This window comes from Sparus aurata, chromosome 5, assembly GCF_900880675.1.
Source record: "Sparus aurata chromosome 5, fSpaAur1.1, whole genome shotgun sequence".
Lineage (NCBI taxonomy): Eukaryota > Metazoa > Chordata > Actinopteri > Spariformes > Sparidae > Sparus > Sparus aurata.
This window is the reverse complement of record NC_044191.1, coordinates 23612321-23638052: the sequence shown is the minus strand read 5'-3', so window position 1 is coordinate 23638052 and position 25732 is coordinate 23612321. Positions and strand designations below refer to the sequence as shown.

The following is a 25732-nucleotide window of genomic DNA, read 5'->3' as shown; positions in this document are numbered from 1 at the left end:
TTCCATCTTTCTGAGTTTGGATCCAAATAGTCCAGAATAACTTTATACAAAAAATCTAACCGAAACCTTAAAAAAAGAAAAAAAATCTCAATAACCTTTCACCCAGTGTGTAATGTACAATAACACAGTGGAACTTTGAGCACAGAAATAAACTGAAAAACAAATCAGCCCTCTGCATCAAACAGCACAGGCTTGTTTTTCCAACCGTCACCATTTTGCACCACTTTTAAACAATTTCACATAACTGGTAGCAATCAATTGCACCGTAGATAAATAGGAGACCAACAATGACATTCATTTTGAATAAGAGGAGCTCTCAACCTTTTGCTGCCTGCCAATGGCAATCATCACGATGTCATTTCCCTGTAGACTGTTATCGGTGCTGTTATCGCTGTCCTGGACGCTGGTGTCTTGCATATTTCAAAATCACCCTTAGGACTTTGTACAATGGCCTTTATACTTGCAGATTGCATGGCAGGAATGTAGGAATCCCAAATTCTAAGACACATTGATTTTATGTAATCTTTCTTCTTTTCTCTTAGAAGCCATAATTGCCAGCATTGTCGGTGCAATCTTCACTTGTTTTATGTTTGTGCGCAGCCTTACCGAGAACTGGTTTAGTATATCTAGAAATGACGTTCATACCGGACGATTCTAAAGGGCAGCATTTACATCCACTGCCAATTTCCAGAAATTGGTTTGTGGGCACTGGAGTAGTGGATGGGTGAGTACCGTCATGAAGACATTATTGCAACTTTGATCTTTTCCTAAACTTAACCACGTGTTTTATATTAACAGCACAGGCAGTACAGCTGTAATGATGTTATTACCTCAAGAGGAATTAAAACTTAAAAAGTCTTGGTGCTTTACAGTCTACCAACAACCAAAATCACCTCAGCGTTCAGTGTTATGCTTCATTGTCATTCTTATTTTACATTTACCCACTTGCAACTTTTTTTTCAGATGGTTCTCCTCTTTGGGTTTCTTTCAAGGTGCATTTATTTTTCCTGTTAAAGTTTTTTTTTGTGTGTGTTTTTTGTTTGTTTTCCCATTTGAATGTGGGCCTGTGAAGCCCTTTCGCATAGTAGTTATGAGTCAGTTACGCCAAACTGTGGATACAAATGAGGAGAAAGTAGAAGATTAGTGTAAATTGCAACACTTCATATAAGTGAAGCTCAGAAAATACCTTTTAAAGAGAATGTGGTTATCCCTTAAGAGGAACTGGGATTTTCAGCCAAACTAGTAATTAACGATTTAAATAACTGAAGTTGGAACTTGACACAAGTAGGTAGTAATTTCCCTGCAATCTTCCTCGCCGTTATTCTCTACTGACTTTAAATTAAGCTTTTCTAAGTTTGCTTACCTTTTTAGTATTTTGTTGGGGTAATATGATACATTATCATTCTGTGATAGCCGCAGCAGTTTCATACATCTATTGTCGGTTTAGCAGTGTTGAGGAAAACCATAACTTACATTTGTAAAATATGACATGAATTACTGCAAAAGGCACACAAAAATATCTGTTAGGATAACATTGTGTTGCTGCAGCTACTAATTGCAGCCTTTGGTTCCCATCACACACACACACACACACACACACACAGGGGAAATGATCCAATATGACAATATCCTTAATTCGGAGTGTTAGGGCCAAATTGTCTTAGCCTTGTGTGTGAGCGTGTGTGTGTGTGTGTGTGTGTGTGTGTGTGTGTGTGTGTGTGTGTTTATGCTCCTGTGGGGGACAATCACAGTGAAATGAGTGTAATTAAGTCGCCAGTTGCAATGGGTTTCTGTTGAGAATTAATATTTACTGGCCGTGTGTTTGTGTGTGTGTGTGTGTGTGTGTGTGTGTAAAAAATTGATATTAGCATCTTCCTGATGAGTCACCTCCCATCCCCTCTCAGGTGGCAAACAGTGAGGCCCCCTGGGTAATCTTCCCAGTAAATTGGATGTTTGTTTGAATCGCTATCCAGCACAGGACACTCTCTCTCTCTCTCTCTCTCTCTCTCTGTGTGTGTGTGTGTGTGTGTATGTGTGTTTGTGTTTGGATAAGTGAAAGCTATCTAGCTCAATGTCTACGTCCCTGATATGTTGAAATGTGTGATATGTCTCTCTCAGTCTCGTTTGTCCCTGAGTCCCTTTTCAAATGTGTGATTCGATTTGTTGATGTGTTTTTTTTCTTTTGGCAGCCGTGTGTGTTTATGAACAACCTATTAACACTCAGAGGAAACTATCATTTTAACACTTACTTTACTTCGGCAGGTAAAAACTCCACCTTTGTTTGTCATCAGCATCCTTGCGCAGCCAGAATTCAAGTTAAGGTTTCACCGTAAAATTCCAGTTTTGAAACAACCTTCACTTTGAGCTCATTCAGACAAACAGTGAACACTCAGACGATCACGATTCAATACCTCCAAATGCCGGAAGCTTGTCAAAAAGAATTCAAAACCGATGTTGGACGTACGATGACGCATGACTGTGCAACTAGCTTATTTCTGACACATTTACTCAGTCGAAAAAAAATCATCAGCAAACACCCACATCGCCTTCGTCCAGTCACATGTCGGACGAGTTTGTGTAGATGTCTCAGGGAAAGAGACAACTGTCAATCTATTGTACTATCTATCTCACATGACATGTTTAAAACTGAGTCATTCGTAGTGTGAAGACCAACGCCAACTGGTGAAGCCAAAAATTACTTCCAATGTATTTAAGCTTTTAAAAACTAAACATGAAAGTCAAATTGAACCCTTTATGATAGTGGATCACACACAAGATGATGTTATCAATATACTGTAATTGTGCTGAGAGCAAGTGATGTATGGAGGAATAAAGCCTCCAAAATTAAAAATAATTATTTAAAGTAATTAATTAAAGTAAAAAAAAAACAACCTTGCTCAATAAATGCATTAGATACCATTAAACAAACCAGAAAATACTTTAAAAGTAAAGGCAGATTGATTTACTTATAACATGTGGCATAAATGAATATTTCTGTTTTAATTTGCTCCTGTTATTTTTAGTATAAGTTCTCATACTTGCTTATTTTCTATTTGAATTATTCATTTTAAAAGGATGTATCCACATATTGATTTCTACATTTATGTATGCATTTTTTGCATGTTGCAAAGTAATGCATAAAATAAACAAATAAGTACATTTAAGAATGAAATTATATTATAAAAATGGCATAACAAAAGATAAAGTAAATCAATTGGGGGAATAAATATAGACTAAATAACAGATATGGATAGAAAATTATTAGATAATTATCCATTTCTGTCTCATTTTATAAATAAATTAATGCCTGAATACATTTTGCATTATTTTAGGTGTATTCAATTTCATATATACTGTACTTGTATTGAGCTATTTATTTATTTCTGTCCTCACAGAGATGCACCCCCCAACTGGTATTACCATGCATAACTCAAGATTTGTGTTTACTGCAGTTTATTTTTGTCAACATAATAATAACCAAAAATGTCTCTTTTGTTGGAATTACAGGCAAATGAAGGCCATATATTGAACATTATGAAACATAAACCCAGAGAGGAAAAGTGTGTGTGTGTGTGTTTGAATCCTTGAGTAACCATCGGGAACCTTGTCCACAATCTGCACTGAATCTTTTGTCCAACAATCGCACTTCATCGGATCTTACAGAAATCTCTGTAAAACCATATCCTGAATCTGGAGGGATTGTTCATTGAAGTGGGTGAAAAGCTTCTCATAGCGGCGCACCGCTCTGCCTCTCCGTAGTGCCGTCAAAATATGGTGTCAAAATCAGAAAAAACAACAGAAAATGCAGAAAGAAAGCTCGGTGCATGCGAACTGCGCTGGCATTCAAGTCAGAGGGGCAGCCTGGTGGTTTGAGAAAAAGGTCAAGGCTTTGGTGTCCAGTCAAAATAGTGAGACGGGTCGCCTCAGCACGGACCCTCATTAGATACTTAAAATGCTCCACACTGATGGTTAAACTCCCACAGGTGCTGTTATTTATTATAGCCTGTTGAGACCAATTCTCAGCACTGTGTGGGAACGTACAGACTAACGCCACATCCAGAAAGTTACAGGTGCAAGAGGCCAAGAGTGCACAAAATAACTGACTGTAATAAAGTGATGCTTCTTTGGTGAGTGTACACACAACTGAACCCTCAGCAGTTCAGCCTCCTTGCGCTATAAACAAAAGACAGGACCTAACAAGACACGAGGTAACAGGCACCATTATATATTTCATTTTATGGCACTTTTATATCTAAAAATTACTTCACCAGCCTCGCACAAATACTTTATCTACAAAACACCCTACGCATGTCCTTAAGATGCGGCCTCTGACGTGTGCCGTCAGACAACTGCTTCCTCGTAAAGTCAGTGTAGATGTGCCCTAGTGAGAGGTCAGGATTTCCGATGTCGTTTCTGAGTCGTCTGGAATGCAGCATGAGATTTACTGATGTCTCCCACACAGTTATCTTTACTGTTCTGTTATGTCATTTTCAAAACAATTCATTCTGAAGTTGTGGGTAAGGCCTCCTTTCACCTGACAAAATGTGGCGAGATTCTTACCTCTACGGAAACTACGGAAGCCCAGGCTGAATAAGAAAAGCAAATTCTGGTGATCCATCTTCCAAGCAGGATTTCAGTTGTAGTTTATGTTTATTGTTGGAAAACCGGTTGGAAAAACATTTTTTTTTTTCAGGTAAAATTATTTTATTATCATTTTTTGTTTTGGCATGTTTGTTTTTGTAATACTTATTTCAGCCCACGAGAGACTGAGGTTCACTGTTAATAACTTCATGTTATAGAACCAAAAATGTTCATGTTTTCTTTAAGGTGACTTTTAATATTTTCATGCACTCTAAACACAGTTATGTGTGATGCTAGAAATGTTTTCTCATTTGTAGGAAAACATGACAAACTTTTTTTTTTACCTGGAAAAACTTTTCTTTCACAGATGAAAAACAGAAGCTTACAGACATTATCCCTGCAACACTTTTTTTTTTATTTTTGTTTTTTTACTATTCAGTCATAAACACACAGGAGAAAACACTTAGGATCAGACTGAACAGATGTCTCTTGCCTCTTAGGGCTTCTGTAAAAAATCAAGTGTGACTGAAGCTTCAAGTTAAGTTTGACAGCTGATCATTTTGGTGTTATGTTAAGAAATCCCCAATGCAGATTTCCCCCCCCCCCTACTCTACAACATGGCTAAAATTAGGTTGTTTCTGTTTCTGGCTGATGCAGAGAGCCTACATCACATCTTTCTTTCAGCCGGCCTTGAATAATCTAACGTTTCATTGTCAAGCCTGCCGCATACTGATGCCAAAATTCTTCAAATATCTCAGAACGCCGCAGCTAGAATTTTTAAAACTAGAAATTCTGATGATGTTACACCCATTTTTATCTTCCTTTCACTGACTCCCTATCCAAACCAGATCAGATTGGTGCTTCTGATGATTCACAACAGTAAATACAGCCTCATTAAACCCCCAACTTTTACCCCATCTCGTGCATTAAGTGTTACGTTGACCACCTGAGACTGTGATTGTAATTGTTGTTATGCTGGCTGTCCGCAGGTGTGATGGAGTCAGGGAGGATCCACCAGCAGCAGCTCACCTTCATAATGAAGTCCTTTTCAAACTCTCTGCCCAATCCTCTCCACCCTGCCAGTTCGCCGTGGCTCTCCAGTCGGTGCTACCACATCGTAAACTTGTGCGTTCACTCTATTGCCCTGTTGAATTTGGCCTGAATTAACTTTGTTTTCCATCTGCTCACAGTCCTGCTCTCCTGACTCCGGCCCTGCCAGCCCTCCTTGCCGCTCAAGCCTGCTCATAATCCATCTGCCTGCCACAACCTCTTTGGACCCAAACCAGCCACCAAGAACCGCCCGGAACGCCCCACCCCGGACCTCGCTCCTCTCTGCTCCATCTTCTTGAGATTCCCACACAATAAAATAACTTTTACTGATTTCCTGCATTTGAGTTCAGTAGAATGAAGCCCCTTAATGTTAAGGTCTCACAATACAGGGCTGCTAACTGCACTCCACTCGCTACCTGGACAAAAACATGTGTCGCCATGTTCCCAGTTTTTGTGTTCTTTTATTTCTTGGTTTTTATTGTAAAATTGTGCCCTCATGTGTTGCGTCTTGCTCTTCAGTTCCTCCTCTGTGTGTTTTTTCCCTCCTTCCAGTGTTTTTTCTGTTCCTTCCCTCGCCTGTTCCTCATCCCCTCATTAGTGTTTGTGTCTCAGTATACAGTCTTTTGTTCTCCCTCATGTCTTTGTCAGTTCTTTCTGTCTTCCCCCATGATGCCACCCGGTGTTCTTCTCCAGTGTCTCCTCATGGTATGTTTCTGTTTATTTGTTCCTTGTGTTTTCATTGGTTTGTACTTTGATTGTGTTGATAATTTGTCTTTTTGTCTTTTTGACTCGCTTTTATTTTTCTGGGATTCCTTAGGTTTTTGTAAATTCAGCTTTTGTTAAATAAAGCTCGTCTTTTGTTCCCCCAATCCTGCCTCCTGTGTGTTACCTGCATTTGGGTCCTCACCTTTTTTTTTTTTTTTTTTTTTCTTTTTGGTGGCGAGAGATAATGTAATGATTGTAACTTCTGACATTGCTGGTGCCTTTCTGTCCAGACGTGTGCTCATGCGCATGTGTGTGGGCCTGAATGATTGTTTTGGTGACTTTTTGTGCACCGCTGAATAGTCTCCAGACCTTGGCTCACAGTCCTTTGTCAGGGCTAAGAGATAACTTGGACTCCGTTTTTTTTTTGGCCACTTATGAGCAGAAAATAAATCCATCTCTCATTCTGGCTCTGTTCTTCCGTCTCCCTCCACCCGTCGCCACCCTCCAGCCTCCCCTTTCGACCCACCTCTCAATCTTTCCCCTCCCCTGCCTTCCACCCATCATTTCTTGATCTTCGACACCCTCTCCGACTCTCCTCCCTCCCCCGTCTTCCTCTTTTTCCTCTCTCCCTCCCTCTGTCCCCTGCCCTCCCCTCTCTCACACAGTAATTGATAGTGCCCAGTGCTGTTATTTCATCCAAAGGGCCCTGTAAACAAAATCGTCTTTGACAGAACCAATATGGAAATCTCAGGCAGTGGGGCTACGAGTTATGACTTGAATCATGGTATGTACTCGCACGTGTGTGTGTGTGGTAGCGCCTGCGAGAAGAGGGCTTCTGCGCATGCATGTTCATGAGTCTGACTGTGTGTGTGTGTGTGTGTGTGTGTGTGTGTGTGTGTGTTTGAGACTGAGAGGTGGTTCTCGGTTCTGCGTAATAAACTCTAGAGCGGCTAGTCATTAAGTGAAGTGCGAGTGTGTGTGTGTGTGAGTGGGTGGGTTTGTGTGTGTGTGTGATGGGGAGGGGTCAAGGCCAAATTGACATCAAATGGTCTAAATTAGCCCCACTTGTCTCCATTGATTTACGGCGGGCGAGTAAATTGCATCTGTACAGGGAGAGGAGAAGTGGGGAGGGGCTCGAGGTTTCCCTGTAATTGATCTCAGGCCGCTGTTGGTGTGTGTGTTTTGCGGTGACAGGAGCTGTACAGGAGAGGCAGGAGGACTACGCTGTCATCATGGCTGCAACACTTAAATATAACCTTTTGCTCAAATGGCTGCTTGGTACATGTGGTTGAACAGAAGGGAAGGGCAGGGGTCAGGGGACGTCTGAATGCACTGGAGTTAATATTAGTCTTTTAAAACTGATCCCAATCAAGGAAGAAGCTAGGACAAAAGGGGAAAAAAGACTGTAACTGGCACTAACACTGCATACATAAAGAGGTAGTAAGAGCCAGGAGGTTGGAGGTAAACCTTTTTTCTTTTTTAAAACCAAATTATCACTTTGTGTGCATAAGAAATTATCTTGTCTCCCGCTGCAGTGATTACTGAGGTACCGCAATTATTTCAATGCATTGCAATTTCCTCAGTAGCCATTCAGAAGACTATTACACTCAACATTCATGTGATTGCGTCTAACCTTATTGATATGAAAAAGGAAAGCAGTTTATCAGGACCCACATTCACGTTGGTTGTTAGGCTGCAATGAAGATAGTGAGGAGAATTAGTATGAAAAGTGAAAAGTCTTTATCGGGAGGAGGTCGGGGATAGAATGTCCAGTGCCAAACCAGAAGTCAACTGTGAGTTCTTTTAACTTACCAAGGTAGTGAATTAATGTCAGTTACATAGCGTACCAAAAGTTCCTTACGTAACATAGGTACATTTGTGAGGAAGGTTGCCAAAGTAACTGAGGACTAAACCACAATGTTTTTCTAAACCTGACCAAGTAGATTTCTTGCCTTAACCTAACCAATTATTGTTTTCTTGATTTCTTATTCAAGCTGTGACTGGCTGATATAGGTCTGGCACCTGTGTCGCTGTCACACTGTAATGGTCATGTTATTCTAAAAGCGCTGATATGTGTTTTGGGAGATGCTGACAATTGACCTATTTGGTCATTTAGGTGTGACGATGTGTTGCTATGAACGCAAAGCCTTGCATTTCCTGACAAACACCCACAGATACTCTGCCACCTCTTTCATGGATGGCAAAAATGCCCAAAGGAAATTCAGATTCCAGATTTTTGGGAAAGCCCCGCATTCTTAATTCAATCAATCTACAGTGAGATAATGCACAAATATACAACAGTCAACTACAGCATTAAATGGACTGACAGAGGCCAAAGAAACATGACAGAGGTCGTCAACCCCTTGAAAACGTAACATTTTCGCAAAGAATGGAGTGTTTTAAAGATTACCTTACTTCAAAGGAACTACTTGATGTTTTTTTCTTTTCCAAGTCGAATAGCGTAACATTTCTTTCCATCCAGACCTCCCCATAAAGCCCAGTGAAGAGGCAGGTTAAAGGACCATTACTGGCTGAAAGGAGCGATGAGAGGGGGAAGGCGGATGCAGGTGAAGTGGAAGCGGGATAAAAGGCAGAGGAGGAAGGGGGAAAACAGAGAAGAATATATGAAAGTAGAAAATAGAGAATATATCTGGATGTTTTCATGTATGTGCAGTCTGAACTCACAGTGACGCTAAACATGGACTATATTTGTCACAGTATAGCACAATTCATGCTTATATGTAGCGTGTGCAAAGTGTGTGTGTGTGTTCAGTAAAGTATTTCACCTTCATCTGTGTGTATTCATCTGTGGTAGTCAGTTTCTGTCTCTCTGTGTTACAGTTTCGAAAGCATATTGCAGTATGTGTGGTGTGTATACTCTAGTGTATGTGCGTGTGTGTGTAAGAGAGCCGGTCTGCGTCTGTCCCCAACTTCAAATTGAACAAGGGCAGTGTGTAATGCAACACAGAGTTATTGATTCTCTTACACACAGACATGGCACACACACACTGACACACACCGCTTCTCTGATTTACCTCGCCCGATGGTGATCTTGCAGAAGCCAGCAGGAGTGAGACGGAGAGGCGTCCTCCACCGACTGACTCGATGCACTGTGACAAGACGTGTAACGGCCACGCACGTGCATAAACATGAACACACACATGCACAAACATGAACACACACACGCACAAAGATGCACATGCGTAGAAGCTAAAAAAAACACAAGGGTATAAGCTATCATATGTGATCAACACACACACACACCACAAACACACACACACACACGACTGCACACTCTGAGCAGCTCTCTTCACCAGCCTTAATTGGATTCTAATGTATTCAGTTCGCTCCACTGAGCAAAGAGATGGCTTTGGCTTTCTGACTAGAGAGAGAGAGAGAGAGAGAAAAGGAGAATAAATAGGGAGGTTAGTCAGTGGCGGTCATCTTCCTCCAGCCTCCGCGTGGAGGGTATCGTTTGAACAACTTGTCGACAGAATATCTACAAGTGCCGTTTGACCCGAGTGAGAGTAGCGCTATCTGTATGGCTCTCCTCTCTTTCATCCTCATATTCAAGTGCTGAGAACTAGAGAGAGAGAGAGAGAGAGAGAGAGAGAGAGAGAGAGAGAGAGAGAGAGGGAGAAAGAGAGAGAGAGAGATAGAGAGAGAGAGAGAGATGATAAGAGCTGTATCTGCTGCCGAAAAACAAACCACTTTCTCTCATGTACTCGCACAGAAAAAGACATTTTGACCCGAGATCGGTATCTAAGGATCACCATACGAGTCTCTCCTCTGTCTCCCCACTTCTCCTTGCCTTCCTGCCTGCTTATTAATGAGTGTACTGTATACACACTTTGGTGGAGTGGTCCATAAATGCACTGCTAACTATGGCAGAGAGTCGTAGAGCATCGCATTTACATTTTCAGTTCACATCAGATCACATCCATGCATACGTTATGCTATAATTTGATAATATACTGCTGCAAAGATTTAGGCAAACTTGTCAAATGGGGGATACTGCAATCCAAAGTTATCCTTCCATACATGTACATAATATATGAACAACATATATGGAAACTGCAATATATCATAGTTTGGGGAAGCGCCGGCGTCTTGTTATCGGAAGGTCGCTGGTTCGATTCCCTTGGTCTGCATGTTGAAGTGTTCTTGGGCAACATACTGAACCCCAAACTGCTCCTGATGTGCTGTTTGGCACCTTCCATGGCAGCCACCATCATCAGTGTAAGAATTACTGTAAGTCGCTTTGGACAAAAAGCGTCTGCTAAATGTGATTCTCATTAAACCAAACGGCTTACAGTAAAAGTGCTCTTGCAAAGCTGTAGCCACAATACAGGACTTAAAAAACCATTTCAGTTCAATTCAATTCAGTGTTTTTTTTGTGTTTTCTTTGCTGGACATATGTCAGATTAGCAGCCACTTGTAACGTCTGCAGTAAGTTCCAGTTTATTATATACACATTCTATTCAACATTTATCCACTGTAAATGCACATCTGGGACATCTGTCTTCACATGCATGCATTGTTTGTTTACAGCCTCACAGTAAATTCTAATTAGTAAACCTTACTTTAAAAAAGTAGGCACACCAATTGCCTTAAAACGATGATACACCAACCACTTATTTTCGAACAGAACAAAAACAGACAAGTTATGATAAGGTTCCGTCATATATAGGTTATTAAGAGCAGCTACACTGAACTTCCCATTTTTGTTGATTATGGCGGCCCCTGTGGACAAAAGCAGTATGAGGAGCCTTTTCGTTTTCAGCACTGTGGAACTGTCCACTCACATTGTCAGTCATCTTATTGATCCAGTGCACTGATTTTCAAGTGCAAAAAAGAAAAAAAGCATCATAACTTCGATTTATTTACAACGTCTTGTCCAGTTTCCAGTGAGCTGCAGGGTCACGTTCCTGTGTTGGTACCACTGAAACCCTGGGAGAGTAACCTAGGCTTGTTTGAGAGGTCAGCATTCCTTTCCTGACGATCAAATTGAAAGCGAAAGAGCAAAAAAATTACAAGAAGCACAAAAGTGGAGCTCTATATTTAGGACCAATTAGGTTTTGACTGAATTCCATAGGTTTCTGTTTGCGTTGCTTTTGCGTCTCTCTTATTAACATCGATTTATTTTCTCAGACTCTTTCCAAGAGCTTAAGAAAAAACCTAAATGTCTTCAGTAATTAACAGAATAAGGAGACAGCTTGTAGGCCTACGTGAACAAACTTTAATGATCTCTTTTTAAATAGATTCTGCAGAAATACACTGGAGCCCTTCATACATTACAATTAACCACATTTCTTCCACTGCACACCAATATTATTATCTAAGAGAAACAACACATTTAGTGACGGAACCTCACCACAATGGTGTTATTATCATGGAAAGTAAGAGTCTGTCGTCAGTCTGTGATTGCTAAGATAACATTTTATATCTAAAATTATTTTAGTTTAGCAATTACATGTAGAAAGTAGAAACCTTATGTGGCCATGCCCTTTGTTCAACAATACCGTGAAATTGAAAATGTGACACTTATTCAGCTGGACCTTTCACTCCACACTTTGCAGGCCTGCTGCTGGCGCGCCACTAAGCTAACGGATATGAGTAAGATTATTAGAAAGTTTGACTGGGCGTGGAGGATCTTGGAAGAATGTACCGTATGGGGTTTGAAAAAAGAATCAAAAGAAAGAAGACAGTTTTACCAAGTTTGGGTGGTGAAAGGTTTTTGAGCCACTGACCTGAAGACAGTCATACTTGAGTAAAAGTAAAGATTTCATTTTGAAAGTGAAAATCACAGATACAAATATTACTTGAGTAGAAATCATTAATGTACCAATCAAAAACATTTTTCTGGCCATTAATGTACTTTACAAGTATGCTGTATTTACTACACTATGGGTATCCTGATTATTGACCTGGCAGATTATTAGATCAGAAAGTCAGCCTGTATCTGCATATTGAAATCAGTGTTTTTATTTAATTCCAATTGCTGTTAAAAGGTCAATACTTGACTCCACAATGTAGTGGAGTGGAGGGTTATAGTAGCAGAAAAATAGAAATACTCAAGTACAATACAAGTACCTCATATTTATTTAAGGACAATTCTTTAGTAAATGTACTTAGTTACATTCCATCACTATTCTAACATTCTATTCAATAGATATTGTTTGTTCTTACTTCTTTTTGTTCTATCAAGGTCTACTTATTCCTAGAGTGCCCTGACAAACAGTGTAAAAGGATTGCTCTGGTACCTCTGGGATGTCAGGTGTGACTGTGTGGGTCAGGGGGGCCCTTAAGCAGAATCTTGCTTCAATCCCCAGGGAGGTCAGGACCAGCTCTGCCCAGGGCCCCATAAAGTAATATCCAAAATACATCTGGATTTTGACCCCCTTCTGCTGTCCAAAATGAACATTTTGACATTTATTCAAATTTTAACCATTATTAAGGAAAAAAAAAAAAAAAGTGAAAAGATAATTGTGAAAAAAATGCTCCTCGATTTGAAGCATAAAGGAGAAATGTATATCACAGTACATGTGGTCATGAGTGACATGGCGTATTTTCTTTCAAAGATGAGTTTTCAGCCTGCGACAGAAGATTGGAGTGACTTGCGGTGCAGAGGTCAACTCAGGGCTGAGAAGCCATCGGGGGAGAAGCCGAGACGGGTGCCGAGATGACCACCGTGACCTCAGGGTCGGCACAGCGCAGCAGCAGACTGACAGTGATGGGAGAGATGGGCTCTTAAACTTGTGATGGGTTTCTGCTCATGGCTGAAGTCTGACTAGAGCTCAGCGTGCGTCAAGGTGAGGGAGTAAAAAACTGTTTTGTTTCCTCAGTCTGTCTTTCTTCCTTCCTGATGCCCACTAAACCCTTCATGTTTGCAATCATTCTTTTACAGTCATGCAGATTTTGAGGTGAAACTAATAAGAAAAGTATTTTGTTTGACTGTGAGAATAATTGCATGAATGAGTGACTCAACAAGAAGGGGAAATATGCACACACACGCACACAACTCTGATCAAATAATTGGATTTTTAATTTTATGAATTACTCTCTCTGCACTTCCTGAGGAAGCAAGATGTGCAGTATACCCATGAAACAAAAAATAAAAAGTCTTTACGGTTTACGTTTTCTTTTTGATAAGAGTTAGGATCTGTCTGATCCACTGTCGGTAGTGGGTGCTAATACTGAGGTAATCAACCCACCGACTGACGTCACCTATCCTAACCTAATTCGCTCTTGTACACCTGTTTGCATGTAAGTTCACTGAAAAATGAAAATGTATTCTTTATCTACCAACCCCCATGCCGATGGAAAGACCTGCAAAGTTCTGCAGTCCACAAAAGAATTCTGGAGACAGACAGCAAAACTCTCTTCTTTTAAACATTTGAAGTAGATGGGGACTTGTTTTAAAATGGCTCTATACAGTCGTATCTGGTGTCATCCAAGTCTCCTGAAGCCCTGAGATCCAAAACTGATCAGAAAACAAGTTATTTACACCCATATTTAAGTCTTAAATCTTCACCGTAGCCGCTCAGATAAGCGCATTAGCGGACATCCTGTGTGAGGTGGGTGCACCTGCTCGACCACATGTTGGGGATGTAGTCATTGTAATCACTTTGGAATCTCAGTGCTTTGGGAGACTTGGATTGCGCTGGCAAGCTGCATGGAGCCAAACTATGTTTCCTTTCAGTTCATTTTTACGTTTTCTAAAACAGGTCTCCATCTGCTTCAGTTGTTAACGAGAAGGCTGCAAAGGTGTTTTGCTGGGAAGCTTCAGAAATGTGTTGTGGACAACAAAACTTCACCTGGCTTTCCATTGACATGGGGGCGAGAAGATAATGACAGAATTTACATTTCTGGGTGAACTCATCCTTTAACCTGCAGTTCATATAAATTGCCTTGGAATACTAAAAAGTAACACTGTTGGAAGTCCTGTGTGGCTCACTTGAGCTCCTATAATTTTGCACAATAACAATGGTAACAATAATGTATTCATCTCTGATTTCAACAAATATTATTTTCTCAAACTTATAGCAGTACAACTGCTTTTTATCCACCCTGTTGAGCTGCTGTCTGCTTCAGGTACATCATTGATGTAGTCAGTCGCCAATTATTATTGTCACCCACTCCACCCTCACCAACTGTCTGACAGAACTACAATCATGGCTGCAAACTAACTTCCTTCAACTGAACTGTGACAAATCTGAAATCATACTCATCGGCCCAAAATCCCTCGCCACATTGACCCAGAACTTCTCCCTCAGCATTGATAACACCACCCTGTCACCCTCCCCGTTCATCCGCAACCTTGGTATCACCTTCGACAATAACCTCTCTTTTGAACATCACATCAGTAGCCTCACCCAAACTGCTTTCTTTCACCTCAAGAACATCGCTCGCCTTCGTCCATTACTCTCCTTCTCTGCCGCCGAAACTCTCATCCATGCATTCATCACCTCACGACTCGACTACTGCAATAGCATCCTCTATGGCTCATCATCCAAGGTTCTCAACAAACTTCAGTACATTCAAAACTCGGCTGCCCGCCTCCTTACCCACACCCGCTCCCACGAACACATCACCCCTGTTCTGCAAAACTTACACTGGCTCCCTGTCCCACATCAAATCAACTTCAAGCTCCTCCTCCTCACCCACAAAGCCTTCCATAACCAGGCCCCTTCCTACCTCACAGACTTGCTCCACCACCACACTCCATCCCGCAACCTCCGATCATCCGATGCAAACCTCCTCTCACACCCCCTCAGGACCAAGCACCGCACCTGGGGCGACAGAGCCTTCTCCATAGCCGCCCCCTCCCTCTGGAACGCCTTCCCCAAACACATCTGACTGTTCTAACCCATCCACCTTCAAATCATTACTCAAGACCCACCTTTTTAAATCTGCTTTTAACCTGCAACAATAGCTGTCTTTCTCTGTGCCCCCCCATCAGTTTTCGTAATCACAAACACACATAGTTATTTGCACATTGTTTGTTTGTCCTTCTATGTACTTTTCATTTATTTCTCTATGTATTTTTCCTCTGTTTTTGGTTTTATGTAAAGCGTCTTTGAGAGCTGTAAAAGCGCTGTATAAATAAAATGTATTATTATTATTTATTATTATTATTAAAAATTATCAAAATAAAGAATATTATTCACCGGTTGTGCCTGCATAGCTTTTGTTCTCAAACTCTGTCAACCAGCTCCTTAAGAGTCCCCTAAAAACGAGAGCAACACATTTGAATAGCTCCTCTTGGGAACGGTTGCAAAGTGCAACGAAGAGTCAGCCTCCTATGTGCAGAAAAAAAGTGGGGCTTCTATAATTAAGGAATTTTGCTGCACGACGGCTCATCCTGACTGAAGTGCAAAAGTAGAACAGGTCAGTGTCTGTGGTCAGTCTGGCAGTGAATAAGCACAGCAACCAGGCCACATGACACTGAGAGCCAGTTTTTAGAAAAGCATATTCCTCTTCATTTATCACCTAACATCTATTACGGGCTGCATTTGAAGAGTTACTGACAACGCAATCTTGGTGATGAATGCCTTCTGTTTTTGTGATCTAATGAATATTTGCTACCCGCAGGCTTCCTCTAATAGTGACGAGTGGAAAAAACCTTGAAGGTAGGAAGAAAAATAATAGTTTGCTATCAAATTGTCTTGAGTTAAAGGGCTGGGTCTCGTCATGACTTGTTTTCTGGGGGTCATAAGCTGGGAGAACAAATGTGTACATGAGCCGGCTTTCTTTTTTTTTTTTTTTTTTTTTACCAGCAAACTTTTTTTTCTTTTTAGTCATTCTTTGAAAGATGCAGTTTTTCTTTTTTTGTCTTCTAGACAAATGGGGAATTATCTGCAATTTTTTAAATTCTCTGTCACATTTCCTCCAGACAACCAGTGGGGCCTCATTGGTATACAGACACTGTATTTGTACAAATATTACTTTCACCCCCCCGTGCTTGCTGAACTAATGCGTTGCTTCGGTTGTGGCCCCCAAGAGGAATAGTTCAGTTTTAAAAAAAGATCTTTCAGGCTTAAGTCACAGCATCTGGCTGAGGGAAAAACTCATTGAGGGAAAATTAGGATAATATATTAAAATGCACTCATTTGCCTCTGCTCCATAACATGGAAGGATGGCGGCCGCCTACACTTTTCCTAGGAGGGGCTATAGAAGTGGCGAGGCTGGAGATTTGCACAGCAAATTGTGTTTGGGGGAGAAAAGTGCAGGCTCGAGTCCAGATCACATGCTGGAATCAGAGTGGAGTGATGGGATGTGTCACAGATAAATGCACCGAGGCCAGACATGACAATCACATATGCTGCTAATTGAGGATATGAAGGATGGATGGATCTGCTGTGAGTGTGTCTCTTCTGTAATTGTGACACTAGGGGGGGCTGTCGCTCCTTCTTAGCCTCTCCCTCACAGGCCGTGGAGTCATACAGACAGACAGGCAGACAGACAGAGAGGCTCACGTATCTCCATCTCCGGAAATTCTCCCATCCCTCCGCCGACGGACTGATTTGCAATTCAATAAGTCACAATGTCATCTCTTTAGCTTTTACACATTTAGCTGACAAAGGGAACCAGGCACGCTGCCTTATGAAATATCGTCTCGGACTCTTAGAAGACCTTAATGTTCTCTCTCTCTCTCTTTCTCTCTCTCTCTTCTCGCTTGTTCTGCACACACACACACACACACACACGCACGCACGCTAACCCATCAATAGAAAGTGAATGAGTTTTATTACAAGGTGCCTGGTGTAGTGGGGCCTGTCACACTTTGCAGATGTCACACGCCACTGGAAGCGGATGCGGTGTGGCGTGTGTGTGTGTGTGTGTGCGTGCGTGCGTCCGTCCGTCCACGCGAGCGCTCGTGCGTAGTCGGCGTCTATCGATTACAGAGAAAAACAGGTGTAGCGTGTGTCTTTGTATGAATAATGCAGAGAGAGATTTTGAAAAGGATAAACAACACGTGGAGGCGTGTGCACACACGCATACACACACGCACGCACTCACACCAGTGCACACACGTATGGAGACGTATAGGCTTCTTAAACTGTCATATCTAAACTTATGTTTTAGTCTTTTGAGTAATTCTGTTTTTAATGATTGACTTTTGATGCCGATAGCTTTTATTTGTGTGTATTACAGTCTTTAATTTTGAAAAAAGGGAAAAAAGAAAAGAAAAGAAAAAAAAAGAAACTTAATCCTTCATCACATACGATGATAATATAATAGATAAAATACAATAAATATATAATCGTACCCAGAGAATAATAAATAACAAAGAAATCCTTAAACTTCCCCCAAAATAATCCAAATAAATTCCTCTGCCCGTCATTGGCTGCGCAACTTGTCATTCAAATCCACAAATCCCGCCCTCACCCCCACACCCTCCTCAGCCCCACAGCCTCCGCTGGCCCTCCTCCTCCTCCTCCTCTTCCTCCTCCCTCTCCTCTGCCGGCTGGTGGAAGCGTCAGACCTCCTCCTCCTCTGTCCTCTCTCCTCTCCTCTCCTCTCCTCTGCTCTCCTCCCTCCATCCCGCGGACGAGTGTACACAGCCTCTCAAGTTGAGTCCAGACGCGCACACACATATAACACGCACAGCAAGAGCAGGATAGTCGGAGGAGAGACACAGGGAGGAAGGAATTAAAAAGAAAGAAGAAGGAGAGCGGACGGAGCTGCTGCCGGGCAAGCAGGAATTTAATTTGGATTGTATTTAATGTATGAGCCGTGAGTGACAGAGTGTTTCTTGGGGGTTGTTGTTGATGCAAACCCTGCCCGTGAAGTGGACTTTTTCTTTTCAATTCGTTGCGGGAGTTCTTCGTCCACTCCGCTGGTCTGTGTTAAACTTTTGAAGACGGGAAAGTGTGAGAGACGGTGAGCTTTTTCTTTCCTCGGCGCTGGCTGTCCCGTTTGGATAAATAAAAGCAGAGGAGCGCACCGGTGGAGATCGCTCACCACGGGGGGAGAGCGGGTTCAGTCCTCGGTTCTGGCTGGAAGGAGACACACGGCGGACTTTTTCTTTTGGGGAGGGAAGGATTAAAGAAAGAAGCCAGCCTGCACCGGAATTGCCCATCGGGGGTTTCTGTTTTTATTTTTTATTTTTTATATATTTCATGACTGACTCCAGAAGGATTTATAGTTCACTCCGAACGTCATCTGCGCGGTGTCTTAGGTCAGGCGCCGCGGGAGCGCAGTTTGGTCGAATCGAGATTATTGATGGCGCCGATGCGGTAGTGATCTGTCTGGGGAAAAAAAGGGAAAAAGATACAATAAATTGAATAATTAAAAGCTCCCCCCGTATCCGTTTTGTGAACAGTTCCGGAGGTTTTTCTTTCTTTCTTTCTTTTTTTTTTCTTTTTTTTTTTTTTTAACCGGCAGGAGGGATGGAGACGGTCTGGAGGAAGGGAGGCGCGCCGGTGGGTTGTTCCCTTTGGAAGACGGCGCTGCTCCTGGTCCTGTGGAGAGGTAAGAGATGCAAATGCGGGAGAAAAACTTGTTGCCGGTTTGAAAACACTGTCGTTTACATGCGGGAGCAGTGGCACGTCATCAGAGCGAAGAATTTCTGTGGAGCTTTGCGTTTTACCAAAATCTCAATGAGCAAAGGCGGTTTTATTGTATTGGGCTGGAAATCAGGAACCTCACACCCTCTCTCTGTATGTTTATTCCCCTTTCCCCCCCTTTTTCTGTGATGCCATCCTGTCTTAGCATAAGACACTGCAACTTTTTTGCAGTCAAACAGCACTCTGGGTTAGTGTATATTCAATGCATCATGTGTATTACAACCGTTTTTGAGCGTCCTGTGGCTTGTTTGGTGCGTTCACGTGGCGCTTTGGACAGGAGTGATGTTAGAAATCGGTCTCACACCCAACTCAGCCATCTCCCACCATCCTCATCATCATCTCCACAGAACAGCATTCATCACCAGAAAAAAAAAAAAAGTGTCAGACTGCTGCAAGTTGCATGAAGTCATGACATTCTAACAGACTTGTGTTCGCCATATGGTGACACAGACTGGAGCTCGTGCCTGCCAACACTTTCAACAGAGCTCTGGAAATTTAAACTAAGCAAGTTTCTTTTTTTTTTTTTTTCAGCCAAATGGCGATCGATTACCTCATATTCACCTCGACACCTCTTGTATCCGTGCGTGCGTGTGGAATAATAAGTAATTGACTGAGCCGAAGCGTCAGATGACAGATGCGCACTAACCGGTGCCATCTGAGACACCCGAACCCCGGCTCATCGGCGGCTGACTGGCCCGTGTGCTCGTGTGAGGTCCCGGGGAGGACTGAGAGACATGACGCCAAAAAAAAAAAAAAAAAAGGATTACAACTAAAACTTGTTTTTTTAATTTTTTAATTTGGGACAACAGGTGACTGCCTGGTTGCGCATGGCCCCTCCTGCGCTCCTGGAGTCCTCTGTACGATCTGAAGGGTTCTTCTCAAATGATTTAAGGTAATTTTTAATCAAAAGAAGATCATCTGCCCTCTCGCCTCTCTGGTGTCAAGAAACTGATGCATAATTGGCGTTAAGATTCTTCAAAATGACTGACATTCTAAACAGCAAACAGAGAAGAGAGGTCAAGGTCTTTAAAGGGCTTTTATAAGGATCCGTCTTGCGCTGATAAAAGCCCCACAGAACACATGAAGCTCAAATGAAGCTACATTTTATTAGTGTGAAAGTGTGCGCAGATGGCGATCCTTGTCTTGCTCAAGAACACTAAATCAGTCCTGAGATATTCTAAATTCAGGTCGGGTAACACCACTACCCACGTACTCCCGGGAGGAATAAACGAAGAAGAAGGAAAGGCAGAAAAAGGAATGAGTGATATTTTGGGTTTGGAGCTCTCTCTCTCTCTCTCTGTGCGCGTTTTTTTTCTTTTTTTGTTTTTTTTTTGTCCGCCTCCGTTATTTTTGGTATTTTCATTTCCATACAAACCACAGTCCTTCAGCATTAGTCTCACATTCCCGCGAGTGCATACTCCGCGTCTGTGCGCCTCTGTGTTTTTAATCAGCTCCGATTACTCACGGCTCACTGAGCAGTTAACAGTCGCTGCGTTGTGCGCCGTGGAGCGCGGTGGTCGCCGTGGCGGCGGCGCACGGCACACCGACAGTAGAGCGGGAGAGGAGCGGAGAGGGCGATGCGCAGGAAAACAGCTGTGGCCGACAAAACGGCTGAGTAACCAAAAGATGAAATCAACCAAAACACTCCCTCTCTTCCCCTTCTCTTGTCACCGTCTCTTCTCTTCTCTTCTCTTCTTTTCTCTTCTCTTCTCTTCTCTTCTCCTCTTTGTCTGACAGTGCGTGTTGCTCTTTCCTTGCTGTCCAGTAGCCCCCCCTTGGGAGTTAGGGATGGTCAGTAGTATCTCTCTTTTCCCTGCAGCCTCTCTCTGCCTCCCTCACACACATTCACTCTCCACCTCATGCACAGGATAAGGTCCATTCCAACTTGGCTGTGGTTTAACAGTTTTTTTTATTATTGGGCACTGGGGAGTTCTGGTTCTAATGTCATAACAGTCACCTGAAGCTCTTTAAAAAAAGCAAAACACCCTTCCCTTCTCTCTCTCTGCCCTGTTCAGTGTCAGTTCAACTGTTTAAACCCTCACTTGCTTGTATCTGTGTGTGTGTGTGTGTGTGTTTCAGTAGATGTGTGTTTCTGATTAGTAACATAAGACTTTAGTCACCTTCCTTTATGTGTACACTGCCTTCCGTAACCATACTGAAGCTGTCATCTCTAGTACTTCACATTTTTCCGCCCACATGTCTGACTCCAGCCACAGACAAACACCTCATTTTTTCCCTCACTTTCAATAATGTATTGTTTGGGCTAGTTTACAGTGACGCGTAGCGCTCTTCTGCCTAAAAACAAAAGAGTTATTTATTGGCCCTTTATCTCTCCAGTTGTTCCCTATTTGTGCCATTGTGTCGTCGTTCCCTGAGTGGCGTTTGTCGGTTCTTGTGTCACTCCATTTCATTGCGGTTACATCACTCTTGTCATTTCATCATCCAGGTCGTCTCCAGGTTGTCGTTGGTTTTTGTTCAAAAGTGGCACATCAGAGAGACTCCTGTTCAGAGGCAAACACTTAAGTCTGGTCCTGAAGGGTTCAGATGCTGACGGGGTCATGACTCAGGCCGTGTTCTCAGCCAGGGGCCTGCTGTGGGAGGCTGGACGGGGAGTTCCTAACACATGATCATACAAATAAAAAACACGTTATACAAGATTGATTATTTTATATCACCTAATTAAGAGTTTATGATATTTAGCGGCAAGTGTTGCCTGTGTTTGAGGACTACTGTCCGACAAATGTGTTCGTTAGTGTTAGTGTTGTTTCCAGTCGAGCTGAAGTATCACTGGTGCATGCTGTATCGTCAGTCAGTGATGTTAAATGTTTTGATGGATTGTTGCCAAGGTTGTGTTTTCGCCCGTGTCTGTTTGTTGGTCTGCTGTTCGGTTGGTTTGTGAACAGGATCACACAAAAACTACTGAACTGATTTCCACAGAACTTGGATGGAGCATTGGTCTTGGTTTAGAATAGACCCCTTTAACTCCCGGTGCGGATTCAGGAATTTTTTTCTCACTTTGTTTAACATTTTGGCCCTTTTCATTAATTTCTCAGGAATAATGCATGAGAAAAATCAAGCATATTTTCTTGGCCGGTATTTATTTGATTGATCTATGTAATGTTTTTTCAGCCACTATACGGTAACCTGGATGGAAACCTGCAGTCGCCACCAGCTGAGAAAATGGGTAAAAATTACAAGCGGTGCGCTTGATTGAATTAAAGGGTAGGCCTTGGCGGAGGTATGTGCAATTTTACACGTATTCTAATCGCTGCAACGAGGACACAGCTTGTGAACATGGACCACACGCTCCACCAACTGAGCTACGAGAGTGGCCTGACAATTAATTTTTTTAACAGGAAAATGTCCTGCTAGGTAACAAATCTTTAAAAAAAAAATAACAAAAAATTGTACAAGAGTAATTAGAAAAGAAGAAATAAGGCCAAATATTGTATCTGGGTTGTTTTGTCGAATATAAATATCTATCTTCTAAAGCATGTCCAAGGAAAATACTTGTTTTTGATTGGCTTTCTGATGTCATTTAAAATCTGTACAGCAGTCCCATCAGCAGTGTTGCTGACATTCCCAGCCAGAGCACAAGGATTGTGTGTTGTGTTAAACAGATGACGTCAGTGTTCAGTAGCTCACCTTTGGTTAGGTTGCCTTTTTTAAATGCTTAGTGTGTGAGGGAACGGCCATGTGGCACAGATTGTGCTTTATGTGACAAACGCGGGGGAAAAAAAAACACCCTGCGCCATCAAAGAGTGTGTTAGTGTGTGTATGTGTGTGTGTGTGTGTGTTTCTGCCTGTGTGCTCGAGAGTGTTTTGCACTACACTGTTAACCTGTAGCAGAATGTCAGCATTGTGCATCATTACTCATGCAATGTAGAGCATTAATAATTACTGACATAAAATCACTGACACAACACACACACACACACACATGCACACACACAGCTACAAACACACTGCTAGTCATTCACCCTGTCCTTTCTATATTTGCTCTCACCCTCCTCGCTCTGTGTGCGTGCGTGTATCTTTCTTTGTGTCTCATTGTTGGTTTCATTCACTGGTTCGCTGAATTACTCAGACACACACTTGTGGACTCAGCCGTGCGTGGACACACACACTCACACACACACACACGCGCACACACACACACACACACACACACACACACACACTTATTCCCAGAAAAAAAAGTAACAGAGAGGGTTTTTAAATCAGAGTAGAGACATTTCCGAGACGGTAAATGTGAACTTTTAACATTTACTCTCGAATGCAAGTGGGAGGGTTGGACTCTGTGAGGCTGCTGAAAACCATAATGTTAGAAAATCATGGCCCTTTCAGCGTGAGCCTTTTTTTCTTTCTGCCTCTGTGCCACACATTCACACACGCAGACACACGCAAGTACACAGTTACATGGCCTTTTTGTCATGGTGACAGTGAGGGCAGAGCAGAGAGACATAGACAGACAGCGAGAGAGAGAGAGAGAAAGAAAGAGAGGGGGTTGTAGAGACACCAAAAAAGTCTTGGGGCTGGAAGGAGTAGATTCGGTGCCTCTTTTTTTCCTGTGGTCGTGACATTTTCAGCTTTTTCCAGAACTGATGTGTGCGTGACTTGTGTGTTTTGTAAATTGTCGAGTAACTGCAAAGTTGCCTGTTTGGCCAAGAAGAAAAGGAACACGAACTGTTGCTAAGGTGCTCTGTGCCACCGCTCTGGGCCCAACAGTACAAGGAAATGGTCAGATGGAAATCATATGCCACACAGTATATGTATATCACATACCAGTTTAGTACAACAAGAAAACAAATCTCAAATGCATAAGGCTGGATTTCTTCTAATTTACTTTCAGCAGATGGTAATGCAAGTCAACGTGTATTCCACCTGTGTCGCTTGGTCCCCCCTGAGATAGTTGGTACAGCCTGTCATTCGCAGTGAAGAAACTTATGCAGAGTTGATGATTAAAAAAAAAAAAACCCAAGACAATATAGGTCACAATCCACTACAAAACTGGAAAAAAGTATAAATAATAATAATAAAAAAAGAAAGGGTTTAGCTGTCGAACAACAGCGACACAGCGCCGTCTTCTGATCCGTCACTCGACCTCTGTTGCTGACGTAGTTCACTGGGAACCCAAACTTTTCCCCCGCTGCTCATCTGAAAGAAGCAAGAAGGTCTCTTAGCTCCTGTGTCTCCTTTGAATATATGTTAGTGCATAGTCACAGTCACAGCGTTGTCTTCTGCCTCTTTTTTACATACTGTTTTGTTGTTTCTGCCTGTTAAGCAACAGTTTTGGCCTCGCTGTCACTGTTGCCAAGTCTGTGCTCACAGAAACAAAGGGGCCTCTGTAAACTAGCATTAGCATTGTGGTCTACACCTGCTCTAATTGAGAAGTGTCTAGAAATTAACTTGGGGCTTACAAATACAATTTATTTGACTTGCTAATGGCAGTTGGCAAACAGCTTTTAGGTGATTGCCACTACCTTCTGATTGGAGCGTGGATCCAAACAGTGATGACGTCCGTACCGTGACAGCTCCTGAGTGTACTACTTTGGCAGTAAGTATAAAGAATGATTTTTTTTTTTTTTGCGCTAATGTAACAAGTATTCAGCAAAACTTTAAGAAACTGCAGCACTGTCAAATAAAAAAACTTCACACATGCCTCATAAATGTGTATTATCAAGGTCTCAATGAACGAATCGCTTTGTTTCCTGAGTCGTTTCACTTCCGTCTATAATCTTTTACACCTTTCATCAGCTGTGACTACCTCTTCCATGTAAGTGGGCCAACAATGTTCAAAAATTAGGTTGACTTTTGCCAGCTGGCATTTGTAAGTGTACTTCATTTTGTCATTTATTTTTCCCAGGCTGAAATGAAAACACAGATAGTCTTATTATCATACACTGGTATACGGTTGGAACACAAGTGCTGTAACTTGTGACTGTTTTCAGGTCCTTTTTGAGCCCTTGAACCCTTTTAAGAAACCCAGGATAATACTAATGTGCATTTGGTATATTCTGCTTTTCTCTGCAGCTCCGTATCTCGCATGATAAGTCCACGGAACGAATTGGTTTTTCCACGCTGCGCGATGGGTATCCGCACAAGGACACTCAACACATATATACACACGGACACATACATACAAAGTCAAGGACCTGGATGATGAGGAAAATAATTGGCTTTTTTGGTCACAAGGAGACCAACTTTTTCTGGTCCTTGCGTAGATGAGGAGGAAGAGATTAGAGTGAGAGAGAGAGAGAGAGACAGAGGAGGAGAGAGATTTCCCATTCCTTTAGAGTGTCTTCATCCTCTGTGCCCCTTCCTCCTGTATCAGTACATCTCATCTAAAAGGATACTGTTTGCTGCAGGGTCTGGAGATGACGTGCAGGCATACACACTCGCTCGCATTCACACATTGGGACACAGTTTTCTGTCTTTGGCGTACACTAGACGGATGCAACAGACGATTCCCACAATGTGTAACCGTACACTCACCATAATGTTGAAAAAGAATCCATCTTAAATGATGATAGTCAAAAATAGCTTCTTCTTTGAAGAGTAATTTGGCAATTCTGTGACATTGGATGATGTTAATCTCTTTGCTGGTATATTTAACTCTGCTCTATATCTGCCTCTGAAACTAGCATTTTTGAAGAATTGGTAGTAGAAATTTGTATGTTTGATGAGGTTTTTGATATCTTTGAAAAAAAACAATTTAGACTGCCAGATGGAAGACAAAGTGATGTGTATCCTAACTGCGAGCATCCAATGTGATGTGATGTCAGACGCTCGCTGTCCACGTTAAATTAGTGCATTTGCTGATG

General features: G+C 42.2%; 1 protein-coding gene across 1 annotated transcript in view; it reads left to right on the top strand.

The window, feature by feature from the left end:
* Nucleotides 1–17787: 17787 nt before the first annotated feature.
* LOC115581939 (transmembrane protein 132D) overlaps nucleotides 17788–25732 on the top strand; it is a 267149-nt gene continuing 259204 nt past the window's right edge. The window contains exon 1 of the mRNA XM_030417539.1: nucleotides 17788–18813. Coding sequence (XP_030273399.1) covers nucleotides 18732–18813 — 82 coding nt within the window. The 5' untranslated portion in view covers nucleotides 17788–18731. The remainder of the gene's footprint in view (nucleotides 18814–25732) is intronic.